This window comes from Sapajus apella, unplaced genomic scaffold, assembly GCF_009761245.1.
Source record: "Sapajus apella isolate SASKATOON/1434 unplaced genomic scaffold, GSC_monkey_1.0 scaffold43, whole genome shotgun sequence".
In the NCBI taxonomy this organism is placed as follows: Eukaryota; Metazoa; Chordata; class Mammalia; order Primates; family Cebidae; genus Sapajus; species Sapajus apella.
In genome coordinates, this window is record NW_022436983.1 from 7348855 (window position 1) to 7373277 (window position 24423).

General features: G+C 39.9%; 1 protein-coding gene across 7 annotated transcripts in view; it reads left to right on the forward strand.

The window, feature by feature from the left end:
* The window catches only part of PRDM2 (PR/SET domain 2), a 118874-nt gene that overhangs the window by 2141 nt on the left and 92310 nt on the right, over positions 1-24423 (forward strand). For 2 of the 7 annotated variants that reach the window (XM_032300459.1, XM_032300458.1), the window contains exon 1: positions 12152-12533. The exons of 1 other annotated variant lie outside the window; for it this stretch is intronic. In XM_032300459.1, coding sequence (XP_032156350.1) covers positions 12525-12533 — 9 coding nt within the window. In that variant the 5' untranslated portion in view covers positions 12152-12524. 4 more of the 7 variants (XM_032300454.1, XM_032300457.1, XM_032300456.1 and 1 more) reach the window with 4 other exon arrangements.

The following is a 24423-nucleotide window of genomic DNA, read 5'->3' on the forward strand; positions in this document are numbered from 1 at the left end:
TTTTAAAGTTCTGTGATCTTTTGAGATTACAGTGATAAATGTAAATTCTGCTTTTTAGCATCTAAGTACACATTTTTCTTGCAGGTGTAGTTGTAAGAGGTAACACTCAATTTCAGCCCCCTTTCCTCCCTTCTTGGCTGTGGCTGTGCAATTATGTACATATATCTGCACACATTCTTTTGATGATTATTTTACGTTAGATGTTTATTTATTCATGGGACTGTTTCTTTAAGCAGCCTGTCCCTTTTCAAGTTCCATATCTGATTTACAAACCCTTTTTAAGTCCTGTTAAATCACAGACTTTCCAGGATGGAAAGCACCTTAGGTCATTTACTATTTTCATGTCTTCTGAGTAGTTTTGCATGTTATTTTTAATAACCATGAAGAAAAAAAAAACCCGTGGACTTCTACTAGAAAACTCCGTAATGGGGAGTGGAAGAGGAGGAGGAGGTAGATGGTTGAGGGAAAATTGTCAACTTGCACGGTGATGGGTAGCTAAGGGAGTTTCCAGATGATGAGGGACATCACCTGACCATCCTTACCGTGGATACTGCTACCACATGTCCAAAGCTTCATGGTTTGTGTGCTGCTTATCAGCTATGCTGTCACCTATGGTTACAACATTTGTTTAGAGGCCTGGGGTGGTGGTCCATCTCTCTATTTTTGAAGCTACACGTTTCTAGTTAGAGCTGTAAAAACCATCTTTACAGAATGTCTGAAAGCGGTGGACTCCATTACTGAAAACAATACTTGGTTCCATTAAAGTAGGATTTCCCAACTTCTGCACACACTGATATTTGGGTTGGTTAATTCTCTGTCCCGTACATTGTAGGTTAATTCTCTGTCCCGTACATCTATCAAGGAGATGCCAGTAGCACCTCCCTCCATTGTGACAGCCAATCAAATCTCCAGACATTTCCAAATGCCCTTGAACGGCTGCAGTGAAGGAAGGCTCATCTAGCTGTATGGTTGAATTACTGAAGCAGATTATTGAATCTCTTTAGTCTAAGAACTGTAAGAATAGACTAGGTGGTTTACACCTTGAAGCCAAGAAATGGACTTCCAGGTCTGTTCAAGTTCCTTTCCACCTTTGGTTTTGCAACTTTATTGAATGGTCACTTTCAGCACTTCTGCTTCAGCATCAGTTTTGTGGCGAAGTAAAGCAATGTGAAGTCTCCTGGAGATCATGAAGGAGTTTTCATGACATGGCACCATTCTTAGTATGCAGATTAAATTATGAAATTTAAATACATTTGCACAGTTGGTACATGGTGAATAATTTAAGCCTGTCGACCATTCTGCTGAAGAGCGTAGAAACAATTGGCTTCTAGAAAAGCAGACTTGGTCCAGCAACCCCTTGAAGATTGATGGTAGAGGCTAAACTGTAGTTTTTCTGAAACCGTTTTTTTTTTTTTTTTAAACAACCATTTTGAGGTTATGCACAGAAATGGTGAATTAGACCTCAAGCAATAAGGCTTACTTTTGAAGTGCTTACCTAACTTTAACTTAATACATTATAATTTAAAGACAGTTCATTAATCTTCTGGAAAACCTGCAGCATTAATGCAGCTTTCCTCTAGGGGGGAATTATAAGCTGCCAAATCCTTATTTGTAATCTTTATAAGTATAGATAGTATTGATTGAATTTTTATTGTGGTGTACCTAATCTTTAGTCAGAATGTATTGATAAATAAAACATATGAAAAGAGATGTGCTTTTGGAGCCACATTTGGTAGGGGTGGTTTTTTGAATTACAGAACATCTGTATAATTTCACTGGAATGAATGCATGTGTCGTTTAAATATTCGTTCTTAAAGAGGATGCCTTTCATTCCCCACCCCCACGTTCCTGAGGCATGAATTACAGTTCTTGTATGTAGTAAATCTGGCTCATTTGGAATGAAATATGCTTATAATGTTTTTCTTAGTACTGTATAGTATTTATTCTTAGAGTCTTGGTTCATGTCATGGCTATACTGGGTTTTCATTTATTAGTCCTTTGGAACATGCAATAAAGGAGATTTTACTGAATACTTATTATTTTCCAGCAATTTTGGTGAAAAGAATATTTTGTAGCTCTTGCAATAAATCATACTCTGGGTTTCGCTTTGAAAGAGCTGAATTACTTCTTGGCACAGCTTGTCTGAAATATGTAAAGCTCAGTGGAACTGTTAGTTTGATTATAGGGGGTAGTCTGTCTGGAAATGGGTAAAACCCACACATTTTATGTGTGCTTATATGTAGTTCTACTAAGACTATGTTAAACTCTGGTGGGATAGTTCTGTGGCATTTTCAAATAATTTAAGTGATGCCATCAAAATTTGAATTGTAAGTTTCACTAAACCCTTACATACTTCAGTATGAATCTTGTCCATGGCCCAAGACCTTGTTAAGACAATATAAATTAAACATAATTTGGAGTATCAGTGTAAAAGTGACATTCTAAATGTTCCTCACTCTCTGAGGCTTATGTTTTAGGGACTTTGCCATAATTCCGAAAGACTTAGTTGTAAAGTACATCTGAAAGTAGGAATGTCCAAAAGGATGGCTCTGGGGATAAATTTAGATTCTTAATTGTGAAGCTGTGTTGCCACTTGTTAGAAGGCAGCCAGCAGGTCAGCTCACCTGCTTGGGGAGATAAATATATGAATGCAACTGTTGACTAATTTAATGGAGCCCTACCTCAATGTACAGAATGACAGTTTCACAGATCAAGCTTGGAGTATGAGTGACTTTCGGCTGTGGTAGGGGTAGGTGGGTCACTTGTCCCCTATTGTCTCTTCCTGTTTGTAAACTGAAGACTATGATTACCTCTCTCTTTCATCGGGATGTTTTGAGATGAATAAAGGATAGGCAGACACTTTGAGATACTTTACGTTTTTCGAGAGCATTAGTAACATTTTTTTCTTAGGTATTTTTTCTAATACACTAAATGTTGTGAAATAACATGGCAGTTACTGTTGAGAGAAAAACCTTCCTGTTATCTGTTGAGTCCTTAGGCGTTTCGACCTTCCCCGCACTCTTAAACAGAACTTGGTGGAAGGGGCAACTATTTTTTTCGAGCTCCTTCCGTGCCTTTCACAAAGCCACATCCTGCACCTTCTACCCTTCTCTGTGGATATTTTTCCGCTTGGCAATTTCCTTTGCTGAGGCCCCCCCCCCCCTTGGGACTTCTGAATCTCCATCCCTGATGTTGATGTCCTCTTTGTGCCTGGACCTGTTCTTCCACTTGAGCCTGATGTCGTTTTCCCTGGGAATGTTGGGCATCTCCTTAGAGTCGGTAAAATGGAACTTACCGCCTTTCACTTAAATATCGTCCCTACTTCTGACTACTCTATCTTTCAAATATATTCAAACCACCATTCCTGCAGTCACTCAAACATTCCAATTTGGGACTCATCTTTACCATTTCTTTTTTAGCTCCTGTTCAATTAGCTAACATTCTGCCCATTCCCTCCTTCTGCAGTGTCAATCATATTTTTTGTTTCAGCTCTTGACTGCAGTTCAAACCCTAATTGCCTGTTCTCTTGGATTCTGAACTGACTTGCCTGGCCTCAGTCTTTCTGGCTGCCCTGTCCTCACCGACTTCTTCATTCTTTCCTGTCAACTTAATCTTCCTAAAATATTCAACTTTGTCTTGTCGATGGTGCCTTCTCAGTCCAGAACGCCTCATTGCCTGTCCCAGGTGCCAGATCCGCCTGCTGATGGGCTGCCAGGAAACCAGTCCCCACTTACAGGTGATCGATCATACGGTCTGCTTCTCAGTCATTCCTCTTCCGTCTTTCTCCACAGACCTTTCGGAGTAGGGTGTGAAATAGAATAGTAACTCCTCACACAGTATCTGGGAACTCTACCACAAGGTCAAGTTTAGATTTAACCTGGAACTCAGAGCCCCCTGGAACTGCCCATCTGTTCTATCCTTGCGCTACACTGATGCTCACTTGAGCTGCAGTGTTTTGCGGACGAAAGCAGGCAAACATCAAAAGACAGTTTTTCATCTTTTTTTTTTTTTTTTTTAAATCACAAACGGTTAGGCGTTTATCTTTACTTTGAAACAGGAACTACAAATGATTTATTTTGAGGAAATATACTTTTGTTTTCTTTAAAAAAAAGCTTGCGTGTGTGTGTGTGTGTAGTTTAAGGGCCTCTTAAACTGTAGAGCAGTGCACACATGCGGGAGGCATTGCCATTATTTTTAAATGCTCTTGAGAAGCAGTAATGTGTTTAGAGAATAAATCCCAAATCTCAGATTATTTAAAATAGAAGAGGCTGGGTACAGTGGCTCACGCTTGTAATCCCAGCATTTTTTGGGAAGCTGAGGGGGGCAGATCACGAGGTCAGGAGTTCGAGACCATCCTGGCCAACATGATGAAATCCCGTCTCTACTAAAATTACAAAATTAGCTGGGTGTGGTGGCGTGTACCCGTAGTCCCTGCTACTAGAGAGGCTGAGGCAGGAGAATCACTTGAACCCGGGAAGCTGAGGTGACTGCACTTCAGCCTGGGCGACAGAGTGAGATTCTGTCTCAAACAACAACAACAAAAGAACCTTAATAAAATCTTGGGAGAAGATCTATAGAACCTTGGAGTAATATATGTGTGCCTGACCCTGTAGCAAAAGTTTAAGTTGTCATTCTATCTGCTATAAATTCCAGTTTTGCTTTAGGCTGTTCATCTGTGAATTCAGGAAGCCTCCCCATCATTTATGTGCAGTTTGTATGGAAGACGAGTTTTCCTGTATATTGTGTTGTGTAGGAAAAACCAAAAGAGCTCCGAGCAGCTCCTTGTAAAACCTGTATTGTTTAGAGAGAGTTCATTTGAGAAATGAAGGCTTGAGAGCAAGGACCACCACCCTGTCCGTGCTGCTGTAGTGTTCTTCTATTTTTCAGGAAATTTACAAGTATTTTGCAGGGTTCCTAGACACCTCTTAATTTTAAAAGTAACATCTGCATTGGCAACTCCAGTAGAAAAACAGTAACTCACAGGGGTCAACGGAGGATTCATTTTGTTTTGGGAATTGTGAAATGAGCTATCATATGGCATCTTACTTTAGAAATTTTGTCTGAGTTAGAAGCTTGGCATTTGAGCGTTAGTAAAGAATTGATTTAATTTTCCTTTTATAATAAGTTAAAGTTTTTACACATCTAATACAGGGAAAATGTCAGTAAAGAATCTTTCACGGAAACTTCTGTTACTTTAATACTGTTTTGCAGGAGGTAATAATGGCCTTGAATCTACAGCATAGCTCTCATCAGAGAGCAAGGACTGATTGGAAAACTCTTATATTGTGCCTGCTCCAGGTCATTTGTATTTCTTGGCAATTAATCTTGAAAATAAAGAAAGGATATTAACATTTTATTTCAAGAGTGCTTTGATTGGATTGAGTTAACTTCATTCAGGAAAATTGACAATGATTCTTTTGTTTTTTTTGTACCATGGGGAGGAGGAATATCTTATAGTGAGAGCTGAGATAATGTGTTTTAATTTCTTTAGAGAAACTAGGTAATTTTAATAAGGGGATTACAGGGAATTACTGTAGGAACCCTAAACAAAGCTTGATATTTGTGATGTAATCAATTACATGTTTAGTGGAATATGACTTTGGTGTATAAATTTAATCAAAAGTATGAGGGAGAGCATGTATTAATAGCTATCAATAACAGCAATCAGTAATAAATGATAAATAATCAGCAATTGCCATATGTTTACTTCTGAGCTGGCTCATTATTAATGGACGCTTGGAGCAGTATCTTTTGAAAATTTCCCCTTTAATCTTTTTTTCCAAGTAAAGGAAGACATATTCTGATGACGGAGAAAAAACCCTGGAATGCCACAATCTGAATGCGGATTTATAGTCCTTTTCTAGCATATCAGCAGGTTCCTTATTTGACGTTTTGATATGGTGTTGTTCAATTGCCCAAGGCCCACTGGAGCTGGAGGGCTGTTGACCTCAGAGCTCTATAAACTTAAATATTTCAAACAAAAGCTTCCATGAATCTCATTTTCTCATTGGAGCTCTGCAGCTCTAAAACCACTGAGAACAGCAGACCCTTGGTTTTTCTAATCTGTTACATGGAAACTGTGTTGTCAGTATCAGATTGTCCTACCTGGAGCAAACCCGATACACTGCACTTCGCCCTTGAGGTTTCTGCCACGGCATGCTCTGCTCTGTGCATTTGGGGAATCGAGGCCTACAATAGTTGTCTGTTGTGTTCTGGGCCTCACTGAGGAAACTGATTATTGAAATGGAAGAAATTTCAGGTTTATTTGTGAACATTCTATTCTTGTATCTGTTATATATTTGTAGGTAGGGAAATTGCTGTTTGTGATATACTCTGTGTTAACTATTGTCTTTTGATCTGGGGAGAAATCCTTTCGAGGGGTGAGAGTCATGAGTGGTTTCAAGCAGAAGGAGTTCATCCCCTCTGGTTCAGCGGTTCGTCATACCTTCCCTGTATTCGCAGTCTCTCTCCGCATACACAGAATCTCCTTAAAGTATCAGGTTTGATTTTTCACTTTATTTAATTTGGTAATATAGTGTGCATTTTAAAACTAAAGTTGGGGCAATATTTTTTAGTATGAAACTTAATATTACTTTTGTGAAATCATATTATTTTAGAAAAGGAAAACTGATGATTTTTCATTTAGCAAATTCCTGGGAAGATTCAATGTTTGTGCTTTTGCTGAATCTAACAAGTGGGTACTACATGTTTTCATATTGGTACCTGAAGTTTACAGATTCTTTCTAATTGTGGAGTCTTTCTGAAGGAAAAAAAAAGTTCACAAATTGTAATTTAGGAATTATGCATGGTAGTTTTCTATGACAATGAATACCTTAACAGCGGTTTTTTTTTGAGATGGAGTCTTGATTCTTTGCCTAGGCTGTAGTGCAGTGGCATGATCTCTGCTCACCGCAACCTCCGCCTCCCAGGTTCAAGCAATTCTCTGCCTCAGCCTCCTGAGTAGCTGGGATTACAGGTGTGCACTACCATGCCTGGCTACTTTTTGTATTAGTAGAGATGGGGCTTCACTATATTGTCCAGGATAGTCTTGAACTCCTGACCTCGTGATCCACCCGCCTTAGCCTCCCAAAGTGCTAGGATTACAGGCATGAGCTACCGCGCCTGGCAGCGTTTCCAAATTAATGAAAATGGTTATTGAGAAGGTGGCATATTTCAGACAGTTTTATTATTTTTCTAGAAGCTTCAGGATTGCAAAAATCTTTTGGTCAGAGTAAGTTAGAGTCAGTGTTAGAAGACACTACAAATCTCTGCTAAAAGCTGAATCATCTCTGTATTTGTTACAGTATTTATTTGCCTTGAGATCTACTCTATCTGGTGATTAATTTAAACTTTTTATATTTTTTATTTTGACCATGAACTTTCTAAGACTCCTTTCTTAAAATGGCAACTCTTTTTCTTGTGTCTAGTCCATGTTTTCATTCTGGTCTTTTAAATTTGATAAAAGCATACTAACTCCCTTACTTATTTCTGTTTTACCCTTTATCCCTAAACTTCATGAGTCATAAAAGTTAAAGCTTCTTCTGATCCTTGATGTCACAATGTAGAATTTTTTGTAACTTAAAAGAATTACAAAATGGTATGAGTGACCTCTGTGTGACTATTGCAAAGTTAATTATTTTCCGGATACTCCCCCTTCCCTGTCAAAGAATTAAAGTGATTCTAAAGAAAATTGTAAAAAATAATATCAATGATTTAGAGGTGAAGGTACAAATCAAATGTGTATTTTCCCAATTTTGTCCCTTCCCCCACAGACTTAAACTAATGTTAAAGAATCTACTCCTCCTCCTACTTTACCTTTCCTATAGATTTGTAGATTTTTACAAGTCTGTAAGGGACAAATATGAAGACAGCTTAAGTGTTATATGTATTACCTTAATGCTAGTTTGTGTCTTTCTTTAGATAAAACTGCTTTATTTCAGAGGATTGGTAGTAGAGAGTGCTGGGGCTGCAGGGCTGGTATGACCCAGAGAAAGGGCTGTCCCACATGTCTCTAGATTTTCTGGTCTCTGGACTTCCGTGTCAGAAGACAGCAGCTTAACAGTTTTTGAGGTTGTTGACACTTAATGGGACTAGTATCTTAATAATGACCCAAATTATTTGATTGTTGTTATATTGATACTGATCATTTATCATGAAATCATCTTTGGGCTATTAATAAATGTTTGTAAGACTGATTTGTTTAGAACTTGAAAGCAATATCTTGAAAGGTTAAGTGCATATCCTCATTAAAATCTTGGTATGTAGAATACAGATCAAGCTCTTATTTTCAAAGAGTGTATGCTCTGAAGTATAGTTGGTGATAAAAATCCACATGCTATAAATTTGTATATCTATTAATATGCTTCATCTGTTCCTTCTAGGACTGATAAATATTAAGGTGAGCTAAAAGGCATATGTTAGACTTATTCAAGGGGTGCTGTAGAAATATTCAAGAAGGTTTGATCAGGCATGGAAATAGAGAAGAGAAACTAAGGCATAAGCCAGGGTCAGAGAAGTAAGTCCTAGGGATTTAAAGATTTTCAGTATCTGCCATTAGAAAAGCAGAGGCACTTAAATGTTTAGTGCTTTAAAAAAGAGTGTTTGGTAGAATTGTTAAGGTTTCAGTGATATGCATGGAAAGATTTCTCTCTGCCTCTGCACTGCTGGATTGATCATTCAGTTTCTCACATCTGATTAAACCTTGGCCTGGAGATACCATGTATTAGTTAAATGGGTATGTAAAGACAGGACTGTAAAGTCGACACTGAATTTGAAAGTTACGTAGGATTGCCATGGCACTTCCATGGGGGTTTCGAGCAGTGCTGGAGGAATTTCAAGGAAGTTATTCCAAAATTTTTTACATGCTGTGCTTGCTTTAAAATACATTATTATCCTATTGCAGCTAGTCACGTTGTTACTACAGTTCAGAGGTTCTCGGTTGGCAGGGCATTTGGGAATGTATATAGGTATTTCCAGTTGTCGAAATGTTTGGAGGCACTGCCAGTGTTGATTGCTCACAGCGATATTAAATGCCCATAAGGAAAGGGACAGTCTTGTTCAAGGAGGAATTAGCCAGTCCAAAATGCAGTGGTCCTCTGTTGAGAGACTCTGCCCAGGTCTTTCTTACTTCTTTTCTTTTAACACCTCTTGTTTTTGGTATAGTTGAATAAAGAATTAAGTTTTTAAAATATCATTTCAGGACTCACTGTCAGATTTACAGTGTTTTTGATATTTTAGGTGTATAGCTTGACAGTGTTGTGAGTCCAGGAGGGAGAGAGGAAAAAATGAGAGTCTGGATTTTAGCAACTAGGATTTGGAAGTAAGAGGGAGGAGGCTCTACCCACACAGATACATGGTGAACCTTTAAGGAGAAGATGTTAGGATCTTTCTTTTCTCTGGAAAGAAATAATAAGTGCATTCTCATTTGGACAGAGAGGAAAAAGGTAGTGTAGAAAGTCACAGAAGATTATTAATTATGTAATAATCTGAATTATATTCTAACCTTTTTTATTAAGAAAAAGGTGATAGCTTGGGAAACAAGGTGACACTCCATCTCTGCCCCCCACACAAAAAAATTAGCTGGGCATGGTGGCGAGAGCCTGTAGTCTTAGTTACTTAGGACGCTGAGGTGGGAGGATCACTTGAGCCCAGGAGTTCGAGGCTGCAGTGAGCTATGATTGTGCCACTGCATTCCAGCCCAGGTGACAGAGTACTACTCCATCTCTAGAAAAAACCAAAACAACAACAACAAAAAAACAAAACCCTTGACATTCATTGAATTAATAAATCAAAGAATACAATGTTTGAAGTAGTTTTAGTTATTCATTATCAGATGTTAGGATATATCTCAGTTGTCTGAATTGTGCCTATGAATTAGCAATGACAAGAGGTGAGGAAAAGAAAAGAAGTGTTAAATAAAGAGGGAAAACATAAAAAGCAGATGGTAAGAATAAGGCAGCATCTCAGAAAACAGCAGGTCCATCCTCCCATGCCCTCAGGACAAAAACCTCAGCGCCATCCCTGACTTCTTTCTTTCATACCTAAGATCTAAACCTACAGCACGTCTTGGGTGCTCTTTTAAAAAAATGTATCTGGGACCCACACATCTGTTCTACTGCCTGAGCCGCACCCCCATTGTCTCGTGGTTAGGCTGGACATCAGCCTCCAACATCGCCTCTTCACTTGCCCTTCACGGACTGTGCACCAGCCACACTAGCCGCACCAGCTGCAGCTCCCTCTCCGCTTTCCCAGGCTCACAGCTCTGTGAGGCTTCTCATTTTCGCTTCCACCGCCACCTCCAAATAACGTTTCTCCCCATACTTTCCTGGCTCGAAGCTCTTCTCTTTCCTGGCTTTTGTGTAGACCCCTCCTCTGAGTCCTCTGACCACATTGTTGAATTTGCACACATAGAGGTAGAGACAGAGACTGTAATTCCGATCTCCCTCTCCCTAACTCTTTTTTTCTAAAGCACTTTCATTTTCTGGCACGCCACATATTTTACGTATGTATTTGCTGTGGCTGTCCACCCCAGAAGGGCAGGAATCTTCCTCCTTTCCACTGCTCAAGGGCAGTGCTTGACACACAGTGGGTGCTCATGGGGAGCCAGGAGTAAAAAATTGGTGAGATGTAGTTAAGATGCATTAGCAGAAACCAAAATTATGAGATCTTGACCAAATTATCTTAAGCTCTTGTTAATTGAGGATGCTGGTGCTGTGCTTATTTTGGCGAAGGTGACCTGAGCAAGTTCACCAAAGGCAGCGCAGTGCCCTCTGCTCTTCGGGAGAAGCTTCATAAATGGTAGTGATGATGACACTGACAATTCTTGTGAGAGGGAAAAGGCAAACAAAGGGAAATAGGAAAGTGTTACTGCTCTTTCCAACATCTTTTATTAAAATGTTTGCATTTTACTGCAGATGTTTTTTGTTCTCTTCCTCAAAGAGAACTCCCCTGAGTCAGTGTTAATAAATCTACCCATAAAAGCTTAGTAAGAGGACAAGTGAAACCCCTGACATTCACCTGGGGAATAAGGTATCATGCAGGGCCACCACGTGGAACTGGATAGTAGTCAGATGTGCACATCAGCGGGACCACTAACCTCATCACTGTTTAATACCAAAATAGACATTTTTAACTTGACAACAATCGTAAGTCTTACAGAAGAGACTTGATTGTGTTCACTATGCGATGTTTACTAAGGCAGGACATGTAAATATAGATGAGAAAAATGCTCAGTATTAAAATGTAAAGGAATGGACTTCATGGGCTAACTTTTAGTTCTCTGGCTTTTTATTTTGAGTACCCACTTACCAAGAGTTTATATTGGTTTGGCTAGCAGTGAGCTCTCTAACAAGATGCAATGCCATGGAATTCATCATTTCGCCAATTATGAATAAAAGTAGTGGAGACGGCCAGCCTTAAATATAGTGCCTTTGGTGATTAAGGATGATCAGGTGAGTGGTTAAATAGATCAAGAAAAGGAAAGAAAAATCCAACAATCCTTATTAAAAAACAAGGGTAAAAATGTCAAAACAGTAGGCAGGCAATAGGAAGAATGTCACTAAATTATGTATTCCTTGGGTTATTAACAGTTAGACCATAAAGTTACAATGTAAGCAGAGGCTTGGGTCAGGGAAGGAAAGATGTTCTAAGCAAGTGCATAAAGAAATAGAATTGTACTTGATGGTGTGTGTATGTAAACATACGGGAACTGTTTAGAACTGTACACTGGAATTTCTACGTAAAGTCTCATGATTTAATATAATGTCTCTGAGGCATATGTTGCAGAAAGGACATTTTCAGAGATTATTATTTAGAAACAAGTATATCATATGCATTTACAAGAAATAATTTTGTCTTCTTATTTTGCTATACTATGAATACATTGAACACAGGTTCTTTTTTTAAAGGGACAATGCAGCTGTTTCCAAACATATTTTATTAAAACGTTTGTATTTTACTGCCAGTTTTTTGTTCTTTTCCTCCGAGAGAACTCCTGGTGGCCAATGTTAGTAAATTAACCTTTCTAATTCAGGAGCTTGAACAACAATGATGTAATGGGCTCTAATGGTGTTTACATTCAACACAGTATTGGTGAAAGTAGAAGAAAGACACTTATACTGCATAATAAGGTACTCAATAATGCTTTGCATTTCTATTGACAAAGCTAATATATTTCTTCTTAGGAATGATACACTTCCAAAGCAAAGATTTGATGTCATCTTAACGAGTCTACTTTCGATTGTAGAGTACAGTGAAGCCCTAGTAGAGAGGAGTAAGAAATTTATTTTACTGGAGATAATAAATCTGACAGGGGAACTCTCAGCATAGATAGAAGTTGATTCGGCATAGAGTTGCTTTACCAGCAGCCCTTTGAGCAAACTCTACAGTTCTGTATGTGGTTTTAAATCCCTGTACATTTGTAGGCAGGTACATATTACAATTGTCTGTTTTTCTTTTTAGGGTTCATGTAATCAAAGAAGTTTCTTTGTTGTGTGTATCTTTACAGAACACAACAGGAATTGAAAATGAATCAGGTGAGTTTAAAAATCAGAATTTATACAAATACGTGACCTAGATGTTAGACCAGCTCTTGATTTTTTACCAGATAGTAGCACACACATTCATTTCTCCTGGATTCTCATTTTTATTTCTTAAAACCATTAATTAGTTCATTGCGTTCATACTGTGCATTTGTTCGTGCAGTGAAATGTGCATTGTTTGGGCGTGGGTTGGCATTTCTGTGGTTCTCTGAGTAGAGGACTCATTCTTAATGATTTTCATTAAGACTTTCTTTTTGACCTCTCTCATGCCACACTCTAGTGTGAGTTTTTTTGTGTGTATTTGTTTTGAAGTTTATTAAAGTTTCATTTTTAGCATTTTTTTATTTTGTGATTATCCGCTGGTTGAAAAGAGAGGATTAAAAGTTATTTATAGAGACTGCAAATAATCAAAGAAGAACCTTTAAGCATTTTGTCCTTGAAAAACCTGTTCTCAGAATAAAAACAAGAGGGCAGATATTGAAATGTAAGATGTGTTTTTCTTTACAGGAGATGTGGGATTACCTGATGATTAAATTACTCTGCTATGGATATTTCCATAGCCTCAAGGGTGTTCTGATAAGTAGAACCAGTTATGTGAATCTAATAATACATTCTAGAGTAGGATTCTTATTTTCTGGTTTCAATATCATCTCACTTGTAGTTATAGAAATTAGTGGGTGTCAGAAATGTTCTTTTTAAAATCTTCATAAGCACTTATTTTTAAAATATGAAGGACAAAACCAAAAATATGAAGTATGTAAATTTTTCTTTAGTCCTTAGCTTAAAATTCTCAGACTTGAAAACATTTTGTATCCATCATCAACTGAAACTTTGGACACCTTTTTATCATTTACAGGTGATTCTAACTAGAGATCACAAGTCCAATTTAATTAGCGGGCCAAGTTTAATAAATTCAGCCCTGTGTTGCATTGAGAGATGTGAAATTTTTGGAATGGATTCTTTTGATTTCTTTTTCATTACTTTCTTTATCGGAGATGTTTATTTTAATGCAGAGGACATGTAACATAAAAATCCGAATCTGGCGAACACATGGGACACATGCTTTCTATTATTTTAAAACTTGCAGATTTATTGACATGCTTTTGAAGGCAAATTATTTTTGAAGTGGTGAGGTGGGGGAGGAAAAAGAATAGAGTGGATTTCCACAGTCATCATCCATCAGAGTTATACACATATATATTTCATAGGTTTTATTTACCTTCCTATTTTAAGATTGATTCTTAATGAGAAACTGGTCACCAAAAGGAGCTTGCTTTTCTACTGTCTAGGAACTGTTTTATCACAGTAGTCTTGATTTGCGTTAGAATGGTTGTGAGTTCTTCCAAAGTGGAATCTAAATGTTGATACTGTTCTTGTTGCATCACTGTTCAGAAATCATTTATTTGATGTGCCTACACCTTTAACCTTAGGATTAATCATGCCTTAACTCTTGTACAGTATTAGGCTTATAATATTTCTAGTGTGTTAGACTTGACACTTCAAACTTTTGCTGTATATTTCAATTATATCAAACAAATGTCTGTTTAAAAAAGCCTGCATGCCATTCAAAAAGTTGTAGCAATAACCGCTTCTTTTACTTGGCTCTTTTACAATTTCATTTTGCTTTCGACAAGTTTTAATATCAGACCTGCAGAAGACTGCCTTTGATGCCAGATGCCAAGTTATCAGTGGAAAAGTGTCCTCTTATGTTTCTAATGGTTAACACATTTCTGATTTGGGTGTAATTTAAATGGTCTGATAGTAATGAAACTTTTATTTGGATTATAAAAATTGTCCTCTTTTTATGAGTAAAATTTTTAGCATCTTTTGTTATATTTTCATTATTAGAAGAATGTTAATTATATGCTGTTTAGACCTGATTGTTAGGGCATAAAATCTATCAGTATTTTTCAATAATTACCCCCGTTATTTTTAAGGTTTCTGACTTATTTCAGGATAATTTATGGTTTTCCCTTCTCGTATTTTTTCTCTCATTTTCATCCAGTAAATATGAGCAGCTAATGCTTCAAAAACTGAAAAATAACTCTACACAACAAAATTCAGATATAAAAAAGTTTGAACTTGAAGAAGATTGACTTACAAATAAAATCCTGATAGTTATTTTAGGATTAGGTTGTTCTCCCTGGGGACGGATCAGCATCGCTTTGATGGATTTTAGTTGCCAGTTCTGCTTCTTCTGATGGGTATGGTCTCTTAGACAGTAGCGTAGAATAATTTGTTTATATATGCCTGGCAGTTGAGCTTCAGGGACTGCAGGATCCTAGGTATGGGCATGCCATATGGTTTGTTATCAATTCCTTTAGAAGAAGCAATCGAGTCCACAGCCTGCCAGTATTTTAAGCACTGACTATTGAGGCAGCATTCTGAACTGTTGCACTCAGTTCTATCCGTGTGTTGCAAGTCGGTCCTAGTGTGATATAGCTCCCTCTGAGCCCAGTCCTGGGGCTCCACAAAGCTCCCCGACCCACATATTCTTTGTCTTTCTTTCTCTTCCCTTCTGTTCTTCACTTAAAACTTACCCCTTTCTTAATATCTCTTATCCTCTCAATTAGAGCCAACTTGCTTTGCATGTGAGTCTTGGATCCTTCCACTTGAGCCCATGCCTGGGTGGCAGCAAGAGCAGTAGTCATTGTGCCTCCTCCCCTGGCTCTCCGTGCTCTCTTTTCTCTGTTCTCAGATCATAGGTCTCCTGCTTGCTTCATTTACATTCCATACCCGTCCTGATACTTAACTTTCGAGATGTTCTGCTGGTTTCCTTATTTTCCTAGACTTATCTAGGAATGGCTTTATCTCAGGAATAGGTCCGTTATCTCAGTTGTCCCTAATGTTCATTCATTCTTTCCCTCATTCATCGTGCACAGACTGTACCCCAGCATGTTGTAGGTTCTGTAGTGAACTAGGTAGGCAGGGGCTCTGCCAGTAACATACTCCAAGAGGGAGACAGTTAAAAAGGAGGAAGACAAGCAAGGTAATTTCAGGTAGTGAAAAGTGCTTTGAAGATAATTCAACAAGATTTTTTATAAAGGATGATGGGTGGAGGTGAAAGGAGGTCTTTGGATTACATGGTCAGAGAAGGCTACTCTGTGGAGGTGATTGCTAGTAGAACTGAGACTCAGGTAATAACCAGGAGCCAGACAGATACATGAAGATCTGGGGAAAGAAAATTCTAGGCAGAGTAAATACACAGTGGTACAAAGGCCCTGACGTGGAAATGAGGTTGTTTGTTCAAGGAACAGAGAGCAAGCCAGGTTCTGGAGCTTGGCCCTGTCTCGGACTCTGGGATAAGAGGACATCGATATGAGAGGCAAGGTTTATAGGGCCTTTAGGGTTACTGGACAGTGACACAAGCTGATTGCCATTTTTAGGACGCCCTCCCCACTGTGGTATGGAGACTGGATCGTAAGGGAGCAAGAGTGTGGTGATACGTGTGTTCACTGTTGAGATTAATACCATGCTTCAGGACAGTCTCTTCAGTTGGACAACTTAATGGACCTGACAGCTTTTTGAAAGAGGGTACTTTGTTATATTTCGGAGCTAATATGACTGCTGTTCTTTTTCAAAAATGGTGTATAAGTGTTTCTTGTTTTGTGTTTTCATCTGTTTATTGTTATAGCAGTCCTGCTCATTTCTTAACCAAATATAATTTCATGCTATTTCAGTAAACGGAAGCTTGTTTGATTTTTTTTTCCCCATCATTTGTTCCAGTAGCTTAGTAGCTTAGATTCTTGTTTGCAAATCTATTACAAAGATGAGTTGTTCATAGAATTTTAGAGATTTTAAGCTCTAAAATTAGAGATTAAACTGATGATTCTGAGCTGTTTTTTTGCTTGTAACAATTACTTCGGTGACTATTATTAGTCTGTTGTAGCAATAATATATATTTTAGTATGAATATACTATGAAGTGTTCTTAATATTAAGGAAAATTGACTTAATCTATTCCATCACATATTGCCGTCACTTTCCAGTTAGTTTTGATCAATCAATATTTAAGAAACTAGGTGCTTTAATTAAGTAGATTAAACTGATATAATAATTTCTGATAATTCGCTGGGCAAAGCATGTAAAAGGAGTTACTTATATAAATTTAAATGAAACACCAATAACACTTGCTTATTCTTATATATTTTTAAACATAAAAACATTAGTATATCTTGACCATGGAAAATGGTGCATGCAACTTTATGTAACAGCAGCCAGTGCCAATGTTATGCCCTAGAGCAGAGTTACCTTGCTGATGGCAGTGACCATTTGTCTAAAGAGTGTGGAGAGAGGGGCTGGAGACGGAGAGTGGAGGAGGTTGGTTCTGTGGTTCACGTGCCTGGAGCAGAGCTGAGGAGGGCAGAGTAAATGGTCAAAGAAGTGTGGGCTCAGCTCTGGGGTCGCTAGAGTGACCAGAGTAGACTTTGCCAGTGAGGTGGGGTACTTTTGTAGGGTTTTGAGTCGAGGACTGTTAGAATTGAGTTAAAGAATTCTTAATAAATACAAATAGTTAAGGTATTCTACAGGGCAGAATCAGGACTTGGTTACTGGTTGAAAACAACAATAATAAATAATAATAACTTGCCATGTTTCCTATGTGTCAGACACTAGCCTAAGTGCTTTCTGTTCAGTCAATCATTTACTACTGACTGCAACCACATTGGGTACCATTACTATCCCTATTTAACAGGTAAGAAAGTGAACACAGTCGAAAATATTATTTTCTATTGCATTGGTATGTTTGTCCTTTGTTTTCTTGGTGCATTAAAGTTTCATTTTAACATGATTTAAAGATGAGAATTTAGATTTATTGACCTGTTATTTGATTTTAAAAATCAATTTTGAGGTATATTCTGCATACAGTAAAAGGTAACTGTTTTAACTGAACAGTACAGGTTTCACAGCCGTATCGCTCTTACCACTGTCGAGTCATAGGACGTGCCCATCACCCCAAGAAGTTATTTTCTGCTGCTCCTTAGTTGGTCTTTCCCTGCCCAAGGTCCATACTGATCGGCTTTCTGTTCCTACATGTTGGTTTTTCCCATTCTGGAGTTTCATAGGGGTGGAATCATACAGTCTATGCCCTGTGGTGTTTGTCTTGTTTCGGTCTGCATACTGTTTGTGAGATTCAGCCGTATTGTTGCATGTATCTATAGTTCATTTCTTTTACAGGAGGAGTTTTATGGGAGACCATCTGACCATCTAGATGTGTCTATTCATCACCTTAATTCCAAAGAGTCCGTGAACCCCTGGGATGGCTTTCTATCTTTCATCGTAGTTATCTCTGCCCGTGTTTTCTAATTCTAAAAATATACATGATGTAAAAAGTTGAAACCACTTTCACTGTTTTATCATATTATTAATACAGAATTTTAAAAAATAGATAATTATAAATATGAATCTGATTTTTTCACTTTAAAAAAAGTCTTCTAAGTAAGGTGGTTCCTGTCTGTTTTGACTTAAAGCTCAATTAATAAATGTGTAGTTTTGGAAATTAGCATGCTGAATGAATAATGGTGGCACTTAAAATCTTGTTTTGAATCATGTACTCCACTAGATAAATTAGCGATTTTTTATAAAATCTGGGACCTTGTCTTTCTGAATGAAAATATTATTTCTGAAATTTGAAAAAAAATTAACAACCTGAATAGCATTTCCCTAAGTCAGTGGAAGGAGCTTGTGGCAAGAAGCCTTTCCTCTTACGTTAGGATCTTAACACTTCAGTAGAGAAGAAAGCTGTAGGACTGTTGAGCTCTGCTCCTCCTTTGATGTCCTCTGACTCACTCTCCTTGGTCAGCTGTGCTGTGCCATTCCAGCTATGTGACCTTGGGCAAGTCCTTGGCTTCCTTGTGTTTGCTTTTTTATCTGTTAAATAGGGAGAGACTTGGTGCCCACCCCATGTGGTTGCAGTCAGCAGTAAATGAGTTACTGGGCGGAAAGCCCTTAGGCTAGTCCCTGACATACAGGAAACAGTGTAAGTTATTATTTATTACTACTGTTTTTCAGCCGGTAACCATGTCCTGATTCTGCCCGGTCAAATAGTTTAATCACTGTTACTGCTTGAATTCAGACCCAAACATCCCTTGTCTGGGCAATTACAGAAAGCTCCTGATTGATTCCTCGCCAATAGTTTTCCTCCCTATGGATGGTTCTCCACAGGCCTTACAGAAAGTGTATGTGTAGTTCACTATCTGGGAAATGAGAAAAGCTGGTGGTCGTTGCAAGTTGTTGGGAATGTCTTTGCGGAGGAACTGGGATTGGAACTTGACCTGGAAGGATGTGGAGGATATTGACCATTAGAAGAATTGAGGGCCAGGTGAAAGCCTAAAGTGAGAAAGGCCTAGAGTAGGAAGGGGACCTAACATGGTGAGGGGAGGAGGGGCCAGAGGGTACGCCAGGAACCCAGATGCCTGTAGGGTCCAGGGACTACCTGGAAGAGTAAAATGGGTATTTTCCAGTGATTTCTTCCAATAGAATCTTTTTTTTTTTTTAAATCCATGGTAGACCAAACAAACCCCATCTGATGAAAGCCTGTAGCCCACAGTTTGCTGCTTTGGATGAAGATAGTTTGAGAAGTTGAAACAGTCTCACCAGTAACAGCCTCACTGGGAGGCAGTAGAAAGCTCCTTCTCCTGCCTACCAACCCCCTGTCCCCAGCCTTACCCATTCCCATTCTGTGTTAGAATCTTCTGGACAAGACAAGTAGCGGGGATGAGCCCTCAGGTGTCTTAATTTCTTTGCTTTCTTGAACCTTGGGAGTCTCTAAAGCTAGCAGATGAACTACTAGATTGTATTTAGAAAGTTTAAAAAGCATTTTGAATCAGATGCTTTCTAGATTGATTATTCAAGAAGACAAAAGGTTCAGAGAAGTTGCCTATAGAGTAGACTGGAAGCCAGAAAACCTCATCCCATCTCGTCACTCTCCTGCCCAGACCCTCTTATGGCATCCCACTGCTTTGTGAATGCAGTCCAGCTCTTTGCCCTGCCTTGGGTTTACAGGTTCCGGTGGCGGCCGCCTCTGCTTTCTTCCCAGGTCTGCTCTGGTGCAGCTGTAGTGGCCTCTTTTTATTACTGAACATGCCAAGCCCCTTCTCTCCTCAGCATGTTTGCTTGGCCTGCTCAGTTCTTAATACATGACTCATTCTCATCTCTCAAGTCCAAGTCCCTGTGTGACATCTTCTCTGAGAGGCCTCCCCCGACATCCTAACTAAAGCACTGACCTGTCCCCTCCTCATCTCTCACATCACTCTTGAGGTCACTGAGACATTGAACACCCCTAGTGTGCCACATTAGCGTGGGGTGCAGGTGGGCAGGACCTGCCCCTTCTCTTGGTGGCTGCGTTCCCCAGGTAGCGCCGCTCCAGCACATGGAACGCTTGCTAACATGTGCAGGACGACTGGAGACTCCTGAGTAATTTCAGGCTGGAAGATGACAGTGCCAATGGGAACTGAAGAAAGGGATTGGACATGACAGGTTTTGAAGGATCAGCAGCAGTGTTTGGCTCTGTTGACCACCACACTTCCTGGAGTCTTCCCTGGCTTTGGTGATACCATGAGCTTGGTGCCTCTTTTGGCTTTGCGTTGACTTCTAGGTCTAGGACTCATTCGCTGCTCCTTTTCTTCCTTTCATTCTTTGATACGGGCATTCTGGGATTTTTGTTTTCAGCTATTCTCTCCTTCTCTGCTTTCCATTGAGGCCTGTCATCTACTTCCTGGACTCCATGGCCAGTTGCACAGCTATCTGTCTGTGCCCAGACCTCTGGGCGGTTGACTGCCAGGCATTTAGTGATCACAGCTCTGGTCAGAACCTGCCTGTCTAAGGCCCTAAACTTGCCTCTCTGGAGAGGTGATTAACCAAGCCAACCAGTGAGGGCTTTCACAATACACAGTGCACACTGTTGCAAGTTGTGGAGAGTGTTGTAACTGAGCCACAGGGGAAATCCTACTAGGTTAGGATAGTGGGGACTGGCTTCTAGGAGCCCAAAGGGTTCTCTGGGTAGAGCAGAGGCCTAGAATACAAATGCAAATTGGCCCCTTTTGGCAATCTTACCTTGCTGGGGTCTCAGCTTCGCTCCCCTGGGGTTTAAAGCCTTGGGAACTTTCTTTGACATTTTCCTCTGTTCCCTGCAGGAGCCCAAACAGGCATTGATAGTAAGTTGTGTTTAATACTCTGAAGCCATTGCAACTCATCCCAGTTTATTCTGGCATATTTTGCTTTTTCTCCTTTAGAGATTAGTGAAACCCTTCAAATGAAAAAGACTCTTGTGCCTGTTTGGGGAGAGCAAATGTCACAACCATGTCTTGTCCCCAACTTCACATACTTGACATTGCTCACTGTCTTTTCAAGTGTGCATAGATGTAGAAAGTTATAAAAATTGCTTCTCATGGCTTTTTTTTTTTTTTTTTTTTTTTTTTTTGATGGAGTCTCGCTCTGTCACCAGGCTGGAGTGCAGTGCCACAATCTCGGCTCACTGCAACCTCCGCCTCCTGGGTTCAAGTGATTCTCTTGCCTCAGCCTCACGAGTAGCTGGGACTACAGGCGTGGGCCACCACACCCAGCTAATTTTTGTATTTTTAGTAGAGATGGGGTTTCACCCTGTTGGCCAGGATGGTCTCTGTCTCCTGACCTTGTGATCCACCCACCTTGGCCTCCCAAAGTTCATGGCTTATTTTTAAGGGAAAATGTATAAAACAAAGTATGGAAGAAAATGATATCGCAGGGTGTAGAGGGAGAAAAAGGAAGGAGGAGAAAGAGGGGAGAAAGCTTACAGTTTTAAAGCTTGTAGTTTTAATGTTAACAGTTGTACTGAGGAGGTAGGGGAGATGCCCAGGAAGGGGAGAACATAGGACATGAATGTGTGGATTAAGCCTTCCGTGGCTCCCTCCACTCCTGTAGATTTGGTCTTTAAGAATGGGTCCTGTCTTCTGCTTCTTAGTCCTGAGAGGGGATTTACGATGGAAGACTGGAGGCAGCAGCAGCTCAGGCTTTTTGTTGATGTGTGTCATATCTATGCATGTTTACCATATTGGAAATGATAACACATTATTTTGAAATAGTTATAGATCCACATGAAGTTATAAGAATAGTGTAGAGAGTCTTGTGTACTCTTATTTATTTATTTTTGAGAAGGAGTCTTGCTCTATCCCTTGGGCAGTGATTTTCCTGCGTCAGCCTCCCGAATAGCTGGGATTACAGGCGCGTGCTGCCATGACCAGCTAGATTTTGTTTTTTCAGTAGAGGCTATGATTCACCATGTTGGCCAGGCTGGTATCAAACTCCTGACTTCAGGATGAAGACTTCAAATAATCCACCCACCTCGGTCTCCCATGGTGCTGGGATTACAGACATGAGCCACTGCACCCGGCCTGAGTCCTGTGTACTCTTTACCTATCCTTTTGTAGCAGTAACATCTTAAAAAGCTGTAGTATGGTATCAAAGCTCGGAAATTGATTTGGCATAATAATGCTAGTTGACTACAGGCCTTATTCATAAATCAGAAAAATGTAAAACATAAGATTAAGCAGTCACACATATTTCATAAGCCATCAGAATGATGACATTTTCACACATGATAGTCTCTAGAAAACTCCACCCTACACACTTGAGAGGGAAAAAGGCAGACGACATCTTAGTGTTGTTATAGCAATAGCTCTGCTCTCGTTGGTCCCAGAAAGGGAATTCTCAGGTGTCCCTAGACTAAAAGTATGAGACCCCCTGGGTTGGTGGTTAGAACTGTTAGAATGTAGACTCTGGAGTCTGTCTGGATTTTATCTTGGCTCCACTACTTTAAAACTGTGTAGCTTGGGAAAGTTACTCAGCAGAGCTGCTCTGTGGCCTAGTGTTTGAGAATGCAGACCCTGAAGCCAGATTGTCTGGATTGCAATTACCTTTCTCTGCCACCTGCTGACTATGACCATGGGCAAGGTTTATTTTCATCTGTAACATGGAGATCATAAAAGTACCTGTAGCAACTGGTAGTGTGCAGATTAAATGAGGTGATAAGTGCCTGGAATTGTGTCTGACATACCCAAACGCTTCATCTGTATTAGCTGTGATTGTTATTGTGAGGATTAAATGAGGTAATACATGTAAAGTGCTTAGCACAGATCTTGGCCCAGAAGATGGAATAAATGTTATGCTCCCTAAGCTCCTCACCCCGTCCAGCATGGGAAGGTCATCCTGGGTCAGAGGAAAGGTATCAGGAAAGCAGTAGAAGGGTCCTTCAGAGGCTCCCTAGCAAGTCAAAACTCGTGAATAAAAATCTCTCTAAGGTTTCTTGTCTCAGGGAGCAGGAACAGAGAAGTTCTTCCTCTAGCCAGTGGGCTTCATGAGGAGGGGGTCCCTGGGGATCCTCACCACCCAGCGTGGTGCTAGCCCTGAGCAGACACTTAGGGAGTGTTTGTTAATGACTGATGGATGGGCTGAATGAAGGAGACAGGCTTTGGTGATTCCCTGGGGGAAGAGAAGCAAGTAGTGACTTTCTTTGAGTTTGAGGTAGGAAGTTGGAGACATTGGATTGAGATCAAGTAATAGTTAACTACAGTTAAATTAAATTTAATACATACTGTTCCAGATCTGTTCATTGATGCATGTTTAAAGACTGTACTTCATTAAGCAGTCAAATAATGAATCCTCATTGAGGTCTAACTAATAGGAAAGCAGAGAAGTCCTTTAGCTTCTTTCATATCACAGTGATCATTGTTAAAAACCCCTAAGATAGGAACATGCCTCTATTCCGGGGCAGCAAGGACAGGGCGTGCTAGGAGACGCCAGCAGCTGGGGTGCCTTGCAGAGCTCGCGTTCTGCTCTCTGCTCTCTACTCCGCTCATTCCAGGTAGACGAGCTAATGGCAATGAGTATTTCTGAGAGGCCTTACCCCTGCCTGCCCCTCCTGGCTCAGTTCTAGCTGCTTCTCTCATCGTCTCTGCTCTGGACACATGGGTCTTTTTGCCTGCATACTGCATTTTCTCTTAAGTTGAGATGTTGTCCTGGCTGTTTTCTTTTCCTGGCATGTTTCCCCGATATTGTCACAGATTCCATTTCTACTTCTAGAGAGGCCTCAGCATTCTGTCTGAAAAGGCATCTCCATCCCTATTCCATGACTGTGTTCCCTTCTTTTTTTCATTCGCCATTGATCAGAAGGCATGTACCCCGTTTTTTATGCTTGAGTTTTCTACAGGGCATCAGGCATTGTATGTATGTGTTGGATTTTGTCTGTGTTTCTCACCAGAGTGATGCATTATTGAGGCAAATGTGCTGCCTAGAACATTGCCTGGCCCATAGCAGGATTCGGAAATATTTAAATAAATTAATTGAGTAGATGGTACAATTTATTTTAGACAACATCAATCTGGGAAATAATTCCGGGATCATATTGTGATTCTTTAGTGTAAGAACCAAGATGAACCTGTTTAGAGTGTGATATTACATCTAATCCTATCAGGGTATGTACCAAGAAGAGATAGCAGCTTGTGAGTATGTGGAGGAGATAATTTTTTGAAAACATTCCTTTGTTCCAAAGGTTTACTTGTCCATTGATTGCTTGGAATTAATGGCATAGCACATTTTTTTTTTTTTTTTTGGAGACAGAGTCTCACGCTGTCACCAGGCGCCAGGCTGGAGTGGCAGTGGCGAGACCACGGCTCACGGCAACCTCCGCCTCCTGGATTCAAGCAATTCTCCTGCCTCAGCCTCCCAAGTAGCTGGGACTACAGGTGCGCACCACCACACCCAGCTAATTTTTTTGTATTTTTAGTAAGACGGGGTTTCACCATGTTGGCCAGGATGTTCTCGATCTCTTGACCTCGTGATCCACCCGCCTCGGCCTCCCAAAATGCTGGGAGCACATTTTCTAAAAAAGGATTCTTATATTGGCCCAGAAG